The sequence below is a fragment of the Nannobrachium achirus genome (assembly GCF_963921795.1).
Source record: "Nannobrachium achirus genome assembly, chromosome: 22".
Lineage (NCBI taxonomy): Eukaryota > Metazoa > Chordata > Actinopteri > Myctophiformes > Myctophidae > Nannobrachium > Nannobrachium achirus.
The window spans coordinates 33,129,033-33,146,675 of NC_137829.1; the positions used below are offsets into that span (position 1 = coordinate 33,129,033).

Here is a 17,643-nt window from a genome sequence, read left to right on the forward strand (position 1 = left end):
AGTGGCACCAGTAAACCATGCCCATTGCTATGCCCTATAGCCCTTCAAGTGAACGTTGACCAACCCTGAAACCGGAGCGTGCGACTACCAGAAGTACATCTGCCAGCTTGGACTGAAGCCTAGCCACCTCTAATGCCAACGATCTGATCCCAAGACATTTCACATGAAACTATTCATAACATTTGGGAGTATTTTAATGTCATGTCAATCAAAAATGTCTATTTTAGTAAAGTAAAGAAGAATGGCCGACTCATTTATGCAGTAACATTTTCTTTAATAACTGTAACAGCAAAGTCATATTGCATATAAAGTAAAATAACAAGAATAGTACTGTATATGGACCGACATTTTCAAAAAAGTGCTTTGTGGTGCAAGAAAAGATTATGCTAACATAGGAAGTAATTATATGACGATAAGTAAATACTGAAATGGCAATTCAACCTGCTAAAACATACAGCAAGACAAAATGATATATTGATAGATATGTCAATATGTCAAATCAATCAGCATGGGTTAATTATAATCAACTACATAGAGTATAAAAATAACATTAAGTAAAAGAAAGTTATGCAAAAAATCATGAACAAGCTCAATGTTTGGCATTACAAGTTAATAGGACAGTTTCCATTCACTTTTGACAGGTTGTGTCTGGCGTACAAACAGGAATGTTTTACCAACGTGGAACTAAAACGGTGCATATCACGCAGAAAATGTACCAAATTAAAATTCTCCCACAGAGTGTACCATTGGACATAGTGTACTATATACATCCTTCATTGCCTGTGCAAGCAAAGGGTCTCAAAACTACTCCTTCCATTTATTTATTTTTTTCTTTACAAAAATAGTTTCTTTCTATATCAGATCTGAATTTACCTTGGATTATCGAAAAGAAAAAAATAATCTAAACAAATACATATATAAACCCCAAGATGAGAACCATACAAGTAAAATCCATAATGTAATTTTAACTCCGAAGAGTGTACAAAAGTTCCATTCACTCTTCAGTTTTCCATTTGTTCACTCTCTCGGAATTAAATTAACTCAAGGGATTTTATTGTGCGACATCTTGACTCGACTGTGGACTGGATTTTGGCACTTTTTTTTTCAAATACAAATGAATTCAAAGTTACGTCACAGAACAAAGATGGTCCTCTTGGCATCAGCAGCGGCTGTCTAGGGGGTCAAGAGAAAAGACAGTGCCCTCTAAGGTTAGTCCCATTTTGAACCCCTCCTGAAAGGCAAGGAGAACATCTAGTGAGTTAATAGTGACCCCACAGACCAAGCTGCTCTCTGCATGAGAACACATCATGCCAACATGTCATGTCATGGGAGATGCTGAAACAGAAACAAAAAAAACAATGCTGGTTCTCTCCCATTCTGTGCAATGCGCTAAAGCTGTAATCCATCACTGTTATGCCCTACCCAGAATTCATACACAGGTACTCCTAAGAAGCCACAGTTGGATTCCACTCACTTTCTATGTCCCACCTCCCTCTACAAGGCTTTCCAGACTGTGAGATGCGGAGAGACAAAACAAATCGCGGAACGGAGCAAGCAGGCTGGCACCCAGGCTAGCTGAAATCAGCCATTCCCAACATCCCAAACTCTACCGTACCGATTGCTTAAAACAATGTTTTATTCACCAAAATAAATTACAGGTGGCAGAATTAACTATAACATTCGCGTTGACATAAACCACAAGGCATGCATTAACATACTCTACCATGCAGATTAGTTAAAATAACGTTGTATTGCGACCGTTAGAAAAGCTCCACCGTCAGTCTGTCCGTCACGTCACACTTTTGGCTCTACTCTTATCTCCTGCACCGTTGCTCCTATCCATGCCAAACTTTGCGCACACACTCCTTGGCCAGCTGTTTCTGCCGTTATCATCCCATCTTTTGAGCGATTATCACTTGATATCAGCCCATTGTAATGCGCCAGGATAGCCATGCTCTGCCGACTGAGATGGCAGAGTGTTAGTGTGCATGCGCCGACGCATTTTTACTCGAATATGTATCTCCCCTCCACGGGAGACGAACCCGGACCGTATTGATCGCAGCCACATTACTCAACTCACTGAGCTACCCAGCAGCTGACCAAACCCCCTTTTTTGTGTTTTTATCTTTGACAATATGTGTCTTATGCCTAAACCTAACCCAAACCCTAAGCCTAACCTCAGTAAAGCTATGACTAAACCTAACCCAAACCCTAAGCCTAACCTCAGTAAAGCTATGCCTAAACCTAACCCAAACCCTAAGCCTAACCTCAGTAATACTATGCCTAAACCTAACCAAAACCCTAACCCTAACTTCTGTTGTGTACCAGTAGCGTGAGCTGTTACGTCGGTTGGCTAGGAAATACAACCTATTGGGTTCGAATCCTGCTGGATACCCTTCTTTTCTTTGACCACTAGATGGTGCAATTGCATTACTTGTGAATGGGCTGATGACATTCTTCTCTAATGGGCTGATAATCGGATGATAATGGGCTGATGACAGCATTCTGAGTCGGCAGGCGGCAGAGCATGACCCTTCTGGCACATGACAATGGGATGATAATAGGTGATAATGGGCCATTATATAGCATGGTAACACCCGAAACGGGTGCCTTGGCTGGCAAACCACAACCTCCACCCTGATTTCTCAAATGCCCCTCTTCTAGCGCCACCATGAGGTTGCTTTTTGCAGACAACCTTATTGTGTATACATGCAACCTGACTTACCGATTAGGGAGTCTTACTGTTCATTAGAATAAGTTCCGGATTGCAGCTTTAACCATTTTGACATACACATCAACATAGCCCACAAGTCATGTGTATTTAATGGGGACACCGATATCAAAGCACTGTTCTGCTTCATACTCTCAGTAGCCCAACTCTTTTAAAGAAATACAGTTGAAGGACAAACTAAATGCAGAACCAAAATGCACTGAAAATAATGGAAATGTGAACATATTTCTATGTATGAATTATTTTTCTCATCACTCTCCCAATTAGCTGCTGATGTCCATTAAACCCAATAAGAAAGTTACTGCTGAGCCAGGGAGAAAAGTAATTTAGAGAGGTTTGAAGTGCTGTCTTTAGTTGGCACTGGTGACCAAAGACCCGTGTCTGGTCTTTGTCCCAAACAACAGCATGCAGCAGCGTACAAAACACACACACAGGACCACAGACAACACTATCACAGCAACAACAGAGAGGGGGTAGTTTGGGGTCAAAGGAAAGGCAGAGTAAAGGTACAAACCATCTCTGACGCTGCAGGGGGAAAAAGGCAAGAAAAGATAAGGACAGGGAATGTTAAAACAGAGATAGATGAAGGACTGGAAGTTTGTACTGTATATGAGTGGTTTTCAACCAGTGGTCCCTGAGGGGGTTCCAGGTGGTCCCCGGCTAAATGATGGAGTGTAAAATGAAAACCAAGAGAGCGTAACATTTTTTTTAATTTTCATTTTACGCTCTCAAGAGGTAAATTATTGTTAAACCTCTGCATTACTTCATTTACAATAAGTCTACACAATTACACAACTAGCTCTGTAGAATAATTTGAACTTTGATCAACCTTTGCTTGTTTTATTTCTCCTATGGTACCACAGACTGAGAGGCTAAATCCCATCAAATGGTGGTCCGTGGCTCAAATGCCAAGTAGATAATAGTCCTTGATATGAAAAAGGTTGAAAACCACTGTCGCTGTATTGATGCAATGTTGCCTCCTGTTGGCAGCAACTTGCAATGCAACTCCAAACCATTTAGCAAAAAGAGCCAGGCAATTACAGACGTTAGAAGTTAGCTGTCATTTGAAAATGTCAGCTGGATGTTAAGTTCCCAATGAGTTCATAATTGCACACGTCTGTTTGACCACCATTTTAAGATAAATAAGGGATGAGTGACATCTGCATTAAAACCCATTTAGGCCTAGAATTATTGAATGCTTTAGCTATTGAAAAATAGCAGATCTACAAGCTCACAGCGCGGCACCAGGTGCCGCGCTGCGAGCTTGTAGATCTGCTATTTTTTTGAAAAAGTCGTGAAAATGTGTGCAAATCTTTGAATATATGTATTTTCAAAGCGAACGTTTGTAAATCAAATTTTGCTTCTGGGTGGTCCCTGGAACTAAATATTTTGAGATGGGGTCCGTGGCCAAATAAATATCAGTTTGGGGGTCCTTCACATGAAAAGGTTTGAGAACCACTGACATAGTAGTCTCTCAAGAACAGACTAACTGAGCTCCAGCTATGGGCAGATCTACAAGCTTGCAGCGCTGTGAGCTTGTATATCTGCTATTTTTCAATAGTTAAAGCATACACAAAAAATAATACACAATACTGTGTACCCGTTCTAAATGGGTTAAATGCTGGAGGGGGGATGGGGGGGGAAGGAAAGAAGAAGAAGAATTTGAACATAATTCAAATCAAAATACTGCATGTAGTGTATTACACTGAAATCACCTTATGACAGAACATTAAAGTCTAATTGGGAAGCACTGATAAACGTACCCAGACAGAGCCCTTCACTCTGCAACACCTGGTTGCTTTCATTTCCCAATTAAATCCTAAATAATGAAACAATTATAATCTTCTTCAGCAATCTGAAAACACAATCTCATTAAAAGGTACTATACCTTATTCATATCATTTCAGTGTGTTATTTTAAAATAGTCCAAAGGTGGTCCCAAACAAGTTCTACTTTTAACTGTGCCTTCTTTTGTCACGGCACAAATGCTGTGTTGCCAAATGTACAGTTAGTAGTTGTAATTGATGGATGTAATTTGTCGGACAACCCATGGACAAACACATTCAGTGTTTACTCATTCGGCAGTGGTGGTTTACCCTAGCTCATCACTGGGTCTAATAAAGAATTGGAAGAGAAATTGCATTTCCTTAAAGATGCAGTGCCCAGATTTTTTCTCCCATAAACATGATGATCAGGTATTATGATTATACTCGGAGGAAGAAGGAAGAAGTGCACAGAAAGAGTTGAAATTGTGTTTTACTGTATGTGGCCACACCAACCAGTTCATTAGGTATGCCTGGTTGTCAGGTGGGTGTTAGCCTCGGAAACCCAGGCATTTTATTTTGGCGATAGGTGGGTGTTAACCCAGCTGAGGTTAACCACACCCACAGTGTTGGGTGAATGGTAAAAGGGGAGGGGATGATTATATGATGTCATTTAATCTATGTTTTGAGCCTTTTGACTGAGAGGCTTTCAGCTTTCAGGAAGTAGGGAAATCTGCACATCATAACCCCACCCGGTGGCCTATTAGAATAATGTTAACTTCATAGACACTAACAAAACAGAAAAAGTACAAAACTATGGCACCACCTCTTTAACTATTTTTTAAACCTCAAAGGCTGTGAATTCTACTGAGAACACCTTGATACAAAGTATGCACCAACTGCCCCGCACTGCTACAGACAAACAAACAAACATACAAAGACCTTGTAGAAGAAACACAATTTCACAGACATGCGGTCACCTGCATCTCATCCAGCTTTGACTGGATATCAGGAGGAAAGTCTGCCGCCCCACAGGTGAACGGATCAAAGGGCTCAGCACCAAACAGGTCTTTCCCTAAGAAGTGGGACACAAAGATATTCAAAACCAAAGTAACGCCCTTTATCGTGCTTCTGAGTCCATGATATAGCACAACTTACAGATGCGGTCCGAGGGAATGCACGCAGGCACGCACGCACGCACGCACGCACGCACGCACGCCCACAACATTTCAACAGGTGGAGTTCAGGATAAGAAATAAATAGTAAATGAGACGAGATAGCATATCCGCACACAGTTTTCTTTTGCTTCCAAGGTGAATTTATTCATACTATTTCACCATGGGAGCAAAAAAAAGAAAGAAAAAGAACCCAACAACAACAGTGTGTGGACATTTAGACACTATAACTGTATTAGGCATTTGCAAGTTGCTCTGATCCAGAGAGACTTAATGCACACATGTCAAATGAAAGAATATGCACGCAAAATATACAAATTGCAAGATCAGATTAACTCTCCTACTGCCAGATTATTTATTTATTTATTGGGTCTGGTGCCATCAAAAAGCGGCTTACCTTTGCGACGTTATAGTAGATAGACAGACATTTATTTATTTATTATTATTATTATTTTTTGATTGTGCAATAGTGCACTTTGGTCTGCCAGGCAGCAGAGGGCGGCGTCATGCGAGAATGAATGTGAATTTGCCTGTTATGTGATTCAGACCAGTCACTGGCCACAGAGCCTCACAGCCAGAGAAATCAACAAGGAAGTGAATTGGTCACACCATCACCGCGGAAAATGTGTTTACAGTACACGGCGGCGCGACCCCTCATCAGCTTCAACAAGGTAAACGAACGAACGAACGCGAACGAGCGCCGTATTGGCACGGAGGTCTCTAGAGAATTGGGGCGAACAGGAACGTTCAAAGCGGTATAAGAGTTAAGTGCCATGAACACAATTGATGGGGTAAATGGTCAAGGAATCAGTGTCTTATTTTTCTGTTTCAATTGTACTTCTTTTGTATTCAAATATCCTTTTATAATGTGCTTATTTGGCACTCCCTTAGTGCTCTGTATCTTGAACTCTTAATGCTTAGAATATCTTACGTATGTGAAGCACCTTGAATTGCCTTGTTGCTGAATTGTGTTGTACAAATCAACTTAACTTGCCTTGCCTATAGAGACCCAAGAAAATACCTATCTTCCTGAAATGTAATGCAGAACAAATCTCAGAGTTTCTTATTTCCTTCGCACTATCCAGTCCTGATCGTGAGGATTTTTTTTTGTGGCTTACTAGAATCCATCCAGAGCCTCTCTCGTTCTAAAGTACTATGAAACACTTCTTATTCCCAGGATGTCCCCCAGGATAGGCAACTGTAGTGGGTATTGAGCAGTTATGCTCAATATTACACATTAGGTAATGTAGTAGAAAAATAATAGAAATCAATTATTTCTGAGCCATATCCTAACTGTGCACAAGTGCAAGAGAGTTGCTATGTTTGCAGGGCACGAATACAATGGCTTCCTGAAACTAGATTAAATATTTAACAAACGGTATGTTCTGTACAACAGTGCAATACCACTTCCCCTCCAGCTTTTCATACTGTTATGATCTAGGACCAAAAACAATCAATAATGTGAGAGCGAAACTCTCCAACCACACAGTAAAATCCTCGATGGTGAGGCGAAATGTAGTGGGTTTTCAACCTAAATCCTATTGTTCCGATGCGCGGAGATCAATAATAATAGCGTGGCCAAAAAATACAACGTAGGCCTATCTGTGTATTTTTCTGTGAAATGTTGACGTCGCAAAACAATGACGTTGAAAGCAGTGATTCATAATGGTGTAGACAAACAGTGGGGTAGACATAGCAAGGGTATTTTTACCACACTGTCTGTATAGGGGTGTAACGATATAGTAACTGTATCGAAATATCGTTTTTAACTTAAAAAATCAAAGTATATCGAAATGAAAACAGCTAAAATCGAATTTTATCGTTTTAGTTTGTATCGTATCGAAACGGCAGTGCAAAGAATCAATACTACCTACTTGTGCATTGTATTTAGCATTTTTAAGGAGAAAAAATGAAAAGGAGGGGTTTAATTACTTTTCCTTTCCATATAGCTACACTGGTCTATCGATAAATGTGTGTAATCTCTGGGTTCATGTCAAGGTGCAGGTTTGTCAATATACAATGTCCATGTATTTGGCAGATAATTCCTTATTTATATGCATAATAATACATGTTTCCCTTAAAAACCTGCACTATCCACACCTTTCACTGCTATTTTTCACTGGTTAAAGCATTCAATAATTCTAGGCCTAAATGGGTTGTTAATACTCACTTATATCCGGTGGCAATGATGTTGGTGGCGGTGGGGGGCAACCGTTGCTGGCCGGTATGGGCACCAGGGGCGGTGTCCCAGGGGAGAATGGAACCATGTCAAACACATCTGTGGAGTTGGCCTTCGTGGAGATGCTACCTCCCTGCACGAACCCAAGGAAAACATCTGGGTCAGCACTCATACTTTGTTCCAGAAGGCCGAGATGAGCTTAACTTTATTTTTTATTTTTTTCTTATAATTTTTATCCCATGATTTTGCAACCCATTTTTTCACTCAGTGCCAATTACCTAACCTGTAATCCTGGTTTCTGCTCTCCCTCTGCCACGCCTGGGGAGAAAACGGACTGACCTCATGCTTCCTTCAGTGCATGAGTAGTCCAAGTTGCTTCTTTTCACCTGACAGGGGGGGGGATTTCCCCGGTTTGGACGTAGCGCGTGGAAGGAACACGTTATTCCAACCAGTTCCTTTCCCCTCCATCAATCGCCCCGGCTGGCCAGGGGGAGGCATTATAGAGACCAGGATTACTGCATGTTTTTGTGAGGGTATCAACCCTAGGAGACACGGGGAGAACACACAAACTCCACACAGAAAGGCCCTTTCGCCAACCCCACCTAGGGTGTGGGCGCTGATGACGCGGAGGAGAGAACACGCTCCCAGCGCCCACAGCGTCCCCCGGGAGGCGACAGCGCTACCAACTGCGCCACCGTGCCCCCTAGCTTAACTTAATTTAATCTTTCATTTATTCAACCAGTTTATCCTTATCGAGTCATTTAGAAGTGGGGCAAGCAGGCTGAATGCAATCTACTCGGGAGAAGACCACAGGGCGAAAACCACCGTTCTAAGCATTTCTCATGCAATAATTACAGACATACAGTAATTGCAGCACACATATCACAGCAGGACATAGCCAAATGAGAGCAAGAGGAACCAACAGATCATAGATTTTCAAAGCAGGGCCCCAGGGGGGGCTGCCAGGGGGGTCTAATTGGAAAGGAGATGAAAATTAAGGGGGGGAATATACTGTACATAGTACATACAGTGTAGCATATACTGTATATATAGGCTATACCGGTATATATATATATATATATATATATATATATATATAGAGAGAGAGAGAGAGAGAGAGAGAGAGAGAGAGAGAGAGAGAGAGAGAGAGAGAACGAAAATAGACAACCTTCAAGCTAGCTTGTACAGTACATCGTCCATTTTCATTCTTTCTTTCTTTCTTTCTTTCTTTCTTTCTTTCTTTCTATGTCTATTTTGCCGGTCTTTGGCATGGAAACATTTGGAGATATCCTGCAACAGAGCTAAAGGCAGAAAGGAGGTGGAAACAAAGAGGGGGGAAAAAAAGGGTTGTGCAGAGAAGCATAGAGGTGTTTACGCGAGGCCGTGGGATGCTGCAGCCCTCGGCGGGCTTAGCCGGAAGAAGAGCCGGTTTGGCGGGCAGAGGGGGCGGGGTTAGTAGCCCGGCGGAGGAGAAGTTGGACTCGGGCGAGCTCATAGGGGTGAGCGTGACAGAGGAGATCTCCAGGCAGGAGAAGGACTTGAGGCTGTGACACCAGAAGAGAGAGGAGGGCCTCTGCAGCATGTACGCCTCGTTAGTAGAGTTTAAGTGCAGAAGCTGAGGACAGATCACAGACAGAGAGGCGTGAGCTGGGAACATGACACACAGTATAGCCCCATACATGGGCAACTGGCGGCCCGGGGGCCACATGCGGCCCTCACCTTCACTTAATGCGGCCCGCAGGTTAATACCGGAAAACTAATAAATTATTGATTTCAGCTGTTACAATTCCATACATGACCTGCTTTAATTCCGTTAGTCTACACATACTGTATATTAGTAGCTTAATGACTAGTATAGTATTATTATTATTATTATTTTTTAATGTCCAATGTATTTGTATTTAAGTTCATAAAGTTAACATGAATATATAACTAAATGCATTTGAAATTAAATCAAAATGTTAGATTTCAGGATTCCAATTAAAAAATAACAAAAAAATAATTCAGGATTCCAATTCAAAAGAAGACAAAAATTGTCAATCTACAAGCTCAAAACGCATCGCAGCGCGATGCGTTTTGAGCTTGTAGATCTGCTATTTTTTGCTTCTTTTGTGTAAGATAATAGAATGACAAAGTAGGACATAGCAATATGCGGCCCTCTGGAGTGAAGGTGGAAATATAGTGGCCCTCACCATCATCAAAGTTGCCCACCCCTGGTATAGCCCCATTTCCACTGTAGGGCCCACCCAGAACTAGAACCAGAACTTTCCAGAACCAAGGACTTGTCTTTCAAGAACCTGTGAAGTTCCGGGACCAAGTTCTGCTTACGTTTCCATATAACCAGAACTAACCAGGAAGGTCCCAAAAAAAGAGCAGTAGCTTATCCCAGCCAATCAGGGAAGCTAAGGTTTAGTTCTACTTCTACCTCAGGAGCAGGAACTAAAAAAGGTTCCAGGAACGTGTGCAATGGAAACAAAACCAGAACCAAAAAAATAGGTTCAGGTTCCTGAAAGTTCTGGTTCCACCTTGCAGTGGAAAAGGGGCCTTATGTCGTTTTTGTCAGGTGGAAACCTTGTATGTCCAAAACCGTTCCTTTTTTTATTGTTTTAAAAACGAGTTAAAGTAGTGAAAATAGCAGATCTACTCGCCATGTGAGGCATTGTGTGCTTGTAGATCTGCTATTTTCACTACTTTTGTGCGACACTTTTGTATGATGAAGTAGGGCTTTAATTTACCAAAAAACGTACACATTTGAAACTTGGTGATACAAGGTTTCTGCCCGACAGTGACAATATACATATGACGGCACAATACTATTGCGTGAAAAGATGTACCATATTGAGGTTGTTCAAGCAACAAAGTGTTAAAGCTGCAACCCATAATGTATTTGTGTGAATAAAACCATATCTTTACAGAGCATACAACTGCATGTACTGTACTACAAAAAGATAAAGGACAATTTCGGCCTAGAAGGCTATCTCACCTTTAGATGTACTTATTCTCTCCCCAAAAAATGGCTGTGTTTTTTATTTATTTTTATGACAGGCAATTTTGTACATTTGTCCTACACAGCTCCAAACAGGGGCGATCGGTTATACTGTTAAACCGCATTTCTCTCTCGTGATCAGTGAAGACAAATTGCCTGTAATGGAAAAAAAAACAACAACTGCTGGACCACTTTCTGGGGAGATAATAGTACATCTAAAGGTAAGATAGCCTTCTAGGACGAAATTCTCCTTTACAATAAAAAGAACAGCATTTTAATTTACCGTAATTAATATAGGCCCCACTCCTTGTTTTTTTAATGTCACTGTATATTTGCATAATATTATGTGAAATGAGTCCTCTGTATTTACTCATCCTATAATTACTGGGAGCCGTGCGCAGCCATTGTGCAGCGCTTGGGGAACAATTAGGGGTTAAGAGTCTTGCTGATGGACGCACAGCGACACATTACTGGTTTGGAATAGACAGCCAGGGGCTCTGGCTCCCCTGGCAGGCTCACTAACCATTCAGATATGGGCGCCCGTAGTTGTAGTTGCTCTACCTGCTCTGCTATTGTGACATTTATAGTAGGACCACTACTGGTTGAATGACAAGTCGTATTGCATGAAGCTTCAAATGCAATATACTGGCAATATAAATATGCTTTCTCTATTAGCACAACAGTAAATAGTGACACTTGCAGGAGGTCCCGGGTCCGAATCCCGGTTATTATGTAAAGGTTAAGGACTGCAGCTTTAAATCTAGAAATGTCGATGAATCTGAGGTCGGTACAAAAAAGCCAAACTAATTCCTTCTCTGTCACACGACGGTGTCACTTGCTGACAAGAGCAGATCTTCAAGTGAACAACATGTCACATGGCGGCAAGCGAAGCCATCATGCGATGGAATTATACATTTCTTTTTAAATATAATAATAATTTTAAAACGATCACACCAGGGCTGAGGTTACTGCGACACTAGTCTCTCAAGAACAGCCTACCGGTAACTGAGCTCGAGTTACAACTGAAAAGGATCGACCTTTTCTTTGACGATGGCTAGCCAGATTGCTGTGACACTAACCAACGTCAAAAAACGTTTCGAAGGGCACATAGTATTATTATTCAGTCTTATACGCTCGGAGAGACGGGTGTATGAGTTGTATTCACAAGGGCAGGGCGGCTGTGGGTGCCGGCATTTGCTCCAATTATACAGCAACCTATCTCGCCTTTCTCATCAAACCAATCAGGTGTGTAATTGCTTGCCTTCAGACATTAAGCCTGGACTCACACCAACCCCCTGAAGATAAGACTGGCCACATGTGCCAGGACGGCCCTGCATTTTAAACAGCCCACCAGGGTATCAGGAAACCCAGCAGTCCAAAACCTTATCAAAGCATGCAATGATACGTTTTCACTTGAGCAATGTTTTCCTTAAATATCACCGAAAGACGTGTAGTTTGAGGTGACGGGAACATTGAGAGTGGAATTGTTTGGGCGCCGTATCAGTCGCTTCTCTAAAACGGTATAAAAATGGACACGTGGTACATTTCGTCGCTGTCGGGCAGAAACATAATCTTCATACTGTATACCTCATCCTTTTAAATGTTTTTCCATAAATTAATTCCCTATCTTTTACTTTCCCCATATGACAGTGTCGCAGGGAAAGCAGCCTATGGGCGCTATTCTCGTCATGCCCCTTCTATCTATAAACCTTTTTCCCTTTTTTTCAAATAGCTGATCTACAAGCTCACAATGTGTCAAAATAGTAAAAAAAAAAGGCAAAGAAGTTTAGGGATAAGTGGGTAAGGCCAGGATGAAAATATAGCTCATATCTACAAGCTCTATAAGTGTGTCGATCAGCTATTATTTTTTTTTCCTTTTTTTTCTGCTTTTGAAAATGACCAAAAGAGGGACACGAGGTTGAAAGTGTTTAAGTCTGTCTGTGGGTTGTAGAAATACCTTAGCTACTAATTCACAAAACCTGCGTCTGTGTTACTGTCCCGGGCATAAATTAAACCAATCAACGATAATCTAATCAAAGATAATATGGAGCAGGAATTCAGTTGGACCGGCGGTAGTCCATAACCGAAAACGCACAGATCTGTATCTGTCTGTCTGTGTGTCTGTCTGTGTGTCTGACCGCCCGCAGGTCTGTGGAGAATACCCTGACTCTCTGTGTGTGCGTGGGGTGTAGGCATCATCTTCCCTGATTGGCCAATCGAACCCATCGGCTTCATTGATTGGCCAAGCTTTGCGTCACAGTTGTGCCGCTGCACCGAGATAAGTGGTAGTGTGCACAATAGAACTCCATTATATTACAGAGCAATGCACAAAATGTCCAGTGGTGTAAAGTAACTAAGCATGTTTACTTAAGTACTGTACTCAAGTACAGTTTTGAGGTATTTGTACTTTACTTGAGTATTTCCCGTTTTCAGTACTTTTACTTCTACTCCACTACATCTCAGAGGCAAATATTGTACTTTTACTCCACTACAATTATTTGAAAACTTTACTTACTAGTTACTTTGCAGATATAAATGATTATATTGTAAAACATACATTAATCCACTGTTTCCCTATTTTATACCGAGGCTATTTATAGCCGATCTAAAAGCTCAGAACGCGTCACATCGTGTTCTGAGCTTGTAGTTCTGAGCGTGTAGATCTGCTATTTTCAATCATTTTGTACTTTTACTTTTGATACTTCAAGTACGTTTTGATGCCAACACATTCATACTTTTACTCAAGTACGTTTTGAATTCTGGACTTTTACTTGTAATAGAGTATTTCTATATTTCAGTATTGATACTTTTACTTAAGTAAAATATGTGAGTACTTTTTCCACCACTGAACATGTCTGTATCCCTGTATCTCCATATTTAGTCAATTCGTTGGTCATATGGTAGTGGGTACCGTATTGTGAACTCTGCAACACATACAACAGTACAAAGGGTCCTCCCCGAGTAGTGCTGTAAACAAGTGCCAGTGATTAAATCATAACTACATTGGAATACAGCCAGGTTCCTTTTTCCATTTCCTGAAAATGAACACTTTTGGACATGATGTGTAAACGTGGTTACATCAGCATGTCCATGCAGGTTGGTCCTTACTGGTGGTACAGGAGATATCATCAGCTGTTCTTCCAGATCCTGAAGCTGTTTCTTTAGTTCCGAGTTCTCCGTTTCCAGTTCTTGAATCTGCAAAAAGCAGGCAAACAACCGAATACCATTAAATAACCAGAATGGAAACTGTTATTGGAATCTGGAATGTATTTAAACTGCCATAATAATACTCAGTTTGATGGATGGAAGATGAGCTTACTTTATGAAACCATTATAAATCAAAGTAGTACATTAACAACACCATATCTCAAAATGAATGTGAACCTCATGTTCAGCCCAACTCCATTAGAGACATGAGTATTTCAGCTAGGCTGAGCCATGCCGCAGCTCTTTAATAGAGTATGTTTTTGTTTTATCATCTTTCCTCACTAACAAACAAGACTGAATGATTTAGAATGATAACACATTAACTGTTATTAATAATGACTGAATAATGTATAATCAGCATTAATGATGTCACAGAAGACAAACATACAGGGGTGGGGGATTCACTGCGGGCCCCCCATGAATGTTCTTCATAGGGGGGTTTAACCCATTTGGACTGGGAACGCATTATTACGCATTATTTTGTGCTTTGACTATTGCAAAATAGCAGATATACAAGCTCACAGCGTGGCACCGAGTGCCACGCTGCGAGCTTGTAGATCTGCTATTTTTGAAAAATCATGACGATTTTTCGTCTTTGAATATTTCAAATCCTTTTTTTAAAAAACCTATGTTTCTATGTCAGTGGGGCTCAAACCTTTTCATGTGAAAGACCCCCAAAATGTTATGTATTTGGCCACAGACCCCCATCTCATAATATTTAGTTCCAGGGACCCTCCCAGAAGCAAAATTTGAGTTACAAATGTTAACACTTAAAAAATACATATATTCAAAGATTCAAAAATAGCAGATCTACAAGCTCGCAGTGCGTCACTCAGTGCTGCACCGTGAGCTTGTATATCTGCTATTTTTCAATAGCTAAAATATAAAATAATTGGGCCCTAGTAACTCAGTCCCACTCCCCGCCACCCCCCCCCCCCCCCCCTTGTGACACCCCTGCAAACATACTCTTTTCTGTAGGGTTCCTATCTGTTTCCGTGTCTCTACGTCTTTGCCTCCAGATTCCAGGAACTTCTTGTACGCCAGGTCAAACGCCTGGCCGATCGTTAGGGTGATCTCCTCTGCCTGGAACACAGGAACTGCTGATTATGCATGAAACATGCAAATTGAATTGAGTAATACATGAAGGCATTGGCATCAAAATATGCTTAAACAGGACCAAACAAGTACTCGTTATGTAGATTGCAGAATGGTCCATTTCACAATCGTATTATTGGATTGTAATTCATAATAACGCATTAATGTGTCAATTTGTTTCTTTGATGTTGGAGCTGGTAAAGGTAGGGATAACTTGAATTAAAGTACAGTATGTGCTGCTTAACAACATGTACTGATGCATCCTCATTTATCTGTTAATGTGTTTTCTGTTAATAATCCACGCCTACAAATTAACTAAATTCGTAACAAAAACTCTGAAAATAGTATTGTAGTAAATGCCTCTGGGATGCAGTGGACTTAAAAGTATAATTAATAAATACATAAATAATAAATAAATACCCCAACATTGTATTTCTCTGCTGTCGGGTAGAAACCAGCTAACTCCAAAATGGTAATTTTTCAAGAAATTAAAAAGCATCCAGCTCAAGTGGAGTTTTTTTAATGCTTTCCATTGGTTCAATATTTTTTTTAACCAACACACAGACATAAAGGGTGTTCAATAGCACTGATTTATGAAGAAAATCACACCTAGTGTGAAGGGAGCGGTGCTATTTCTGAGTTCATTTCATTAGGCGTCCCGCAAAGCTTGGCCCGGGCGTTCAACAAACTTTGATGGCTTGGGTTAGTGCCAAGATGGACATCCTGGACAAAGCCAGATGTTGGAGTTTGGCTCCAAAGGACTGCTAGGGCTGTCACGATTATGACATTTTACATGACGATTAATTGTCACTCAAATAATTGCGATTAACGATTTAATTGTGTTTTTGTTGTTGACAATTACATTTCTGTTTGGCTTTTAGGCTTTGAAGCCTATATCTACCCACATGGTAGATATGACACATAACCTAAATATACAAAGAAATGAAGGACATATTTGACAACAAAAAAAAAACATTGATATAGCCGATCTACAAGCTCACACTGCGTCACAATGCGACACGTTGTGAGCTTGTAAATCTGCTATTTCCACTACTTTTTTAAAGTGTTTGAAACTATATTAATATTTCTCAACAAACGGTTATGACGATTCTGCAAAAGAAATCACGATTACCTCAAATAATTGCGATTAGATGATTATGTAGCCCTAAGGACAGCTAAAAAAAATAGGGCTAAACGTGTGTTAGCTGGTTTGGCAGACAGTGTGAGGATCCAGTGGAGTTAGGAGGTTTTGGCTGAAGCGTTGTACTACTTTTCATTGGTTCAATATTGTTATAACAAATCAATAGCACTGATTTAAATATAATTTAAAAAAAAAAAGAAATCTAAAACCTAAAAAATGGAGTTAGCTGGTTTTTGCCAGACAGCAAATCTACTCAATACTTGAGTAGATGTACCGGTACTAAGTTAGTTTCCACAACTGGAGAAGTCTCAATAAAACCCTGAGAACTGCTGGTCTGTTTGAATCTAGTTAACATTTCTGTACATCTCTGTGTAAACCTTGCTTGGTTAAAGTGCTTCATAAATATATGTGATATCATGACACGTTACAGTAACAATGCCAATGCATCAGTGTCAAGACATAATTAAACGTTTTGTTAGCTCCGCTGAGTGCAATCAAGGCTTTCATAAAGGCTCTACATATGTATTAATAATGCAATTCTGAACTACAGAGTGTGTCTAATTTGATATTGAACTGCAACACTTGCAAAGAGGAGAGAGAGAGTTTCTCTCTCTCCGAATAATTTTCCTTTTTCACTTAACTGACAAAAACGAAATAAATGAAATAAAGACTAAGCTACGATGTTTAAAACTGAGACTAAAACTATATTGACAATTTCGTCAACAAATAAAAACTGGACTAAAATGTTAGGGAGGGACTCGTGGAGAGATCCAGTAGAACTAAAAGACAAGTCATATTATGTTTGGTTGCACTCCTGTGTTGTGCTCTGAAAATAGACGATATACAAGCTCACAACACGTAAAACTGCGATGCGTTCTGAGTTTGTAGATCAGCTATTTTCAGCATGCAACCAAGTGGAAGATCCGCCATTACAACGCCATCGCGACCCGCCTAAATGTCGACAACATCGACCATACATTTAGGCCTAGTCGACTAAAATCGCATGATATTTAGTCGACTAAAACATTTCAGATGACTAAAATATGGCAAAAACTAAATGGCATGTTATTCAATAGACTATGACTAAAACTAAATCAAAACTTGCTGTCGCAATAAGTGGTTAATGCATGTTTTGTAATAATAATCAAAATCTACAAAGTAACTAGTAACTACAGTTTTCAAATAAATATAGTGGAGAAAATGTACAATATTTGGATATGAGATGTAGTGGAGTAAAAGTAAAAGTATTGGAAATTGGAAATACTCAAGTAAAGTACAAATACCTCAGAATTGTACTTAAGTAGGCTACTTAGTAAATGTACGTAGTTACTTCACACCCCTGCCTAAAAGGAGGGAAGGCTGGAAG

The 17,643-nt window shown here is 40.4% G+C and overlaps 1 protein-coding gene across 2 annotated transcripts in view; it reads right to left on the reverse strand.

The window, feature by feature from the left end:
- Window positions 1-333: 333 nt before the first annotated feature.
- The window catches only part of gulp1a (GULP PTB domain containing engulfment adaptor 1a), a 192,949-nt gene continuing 175,639 nt past the window's right edge, over window positions 334-17,643 (reverse strand). Inside the window, exons 8-12 of one of the 2 annotated variants that reach the window (XM_080753116.1) lie at window positions 15,008-15,124; window positions 13,943-14,029; window positions 7,840-7,981; window positions 5,475-5,569; window positions 334-1,173 (exon numbers count right to left, since the gene is read on the reverse strand). In XM_080753116.1, coding sequence (XP_080609242.1) covers window positions 1,132-1,173; window positions 5,475-5,569; window positions 7,840-7,981; window positions 13,943-14,029; window positions 15,008-15,124 — 483 coding nt within the window. In that variant the 3' untranslated portion in view covers window positions 334-1,131. Of the gene's footprint in view, window positions 1,232-5,474; window positions 5,570-7,839; window positions 7,982-13,942; window positions 14,030-15,007; window positions 15,125-17,643 lie in introns of both variants that reach the window. The other variant, XM_080753115.1, reaches the window with a different exon arrangement.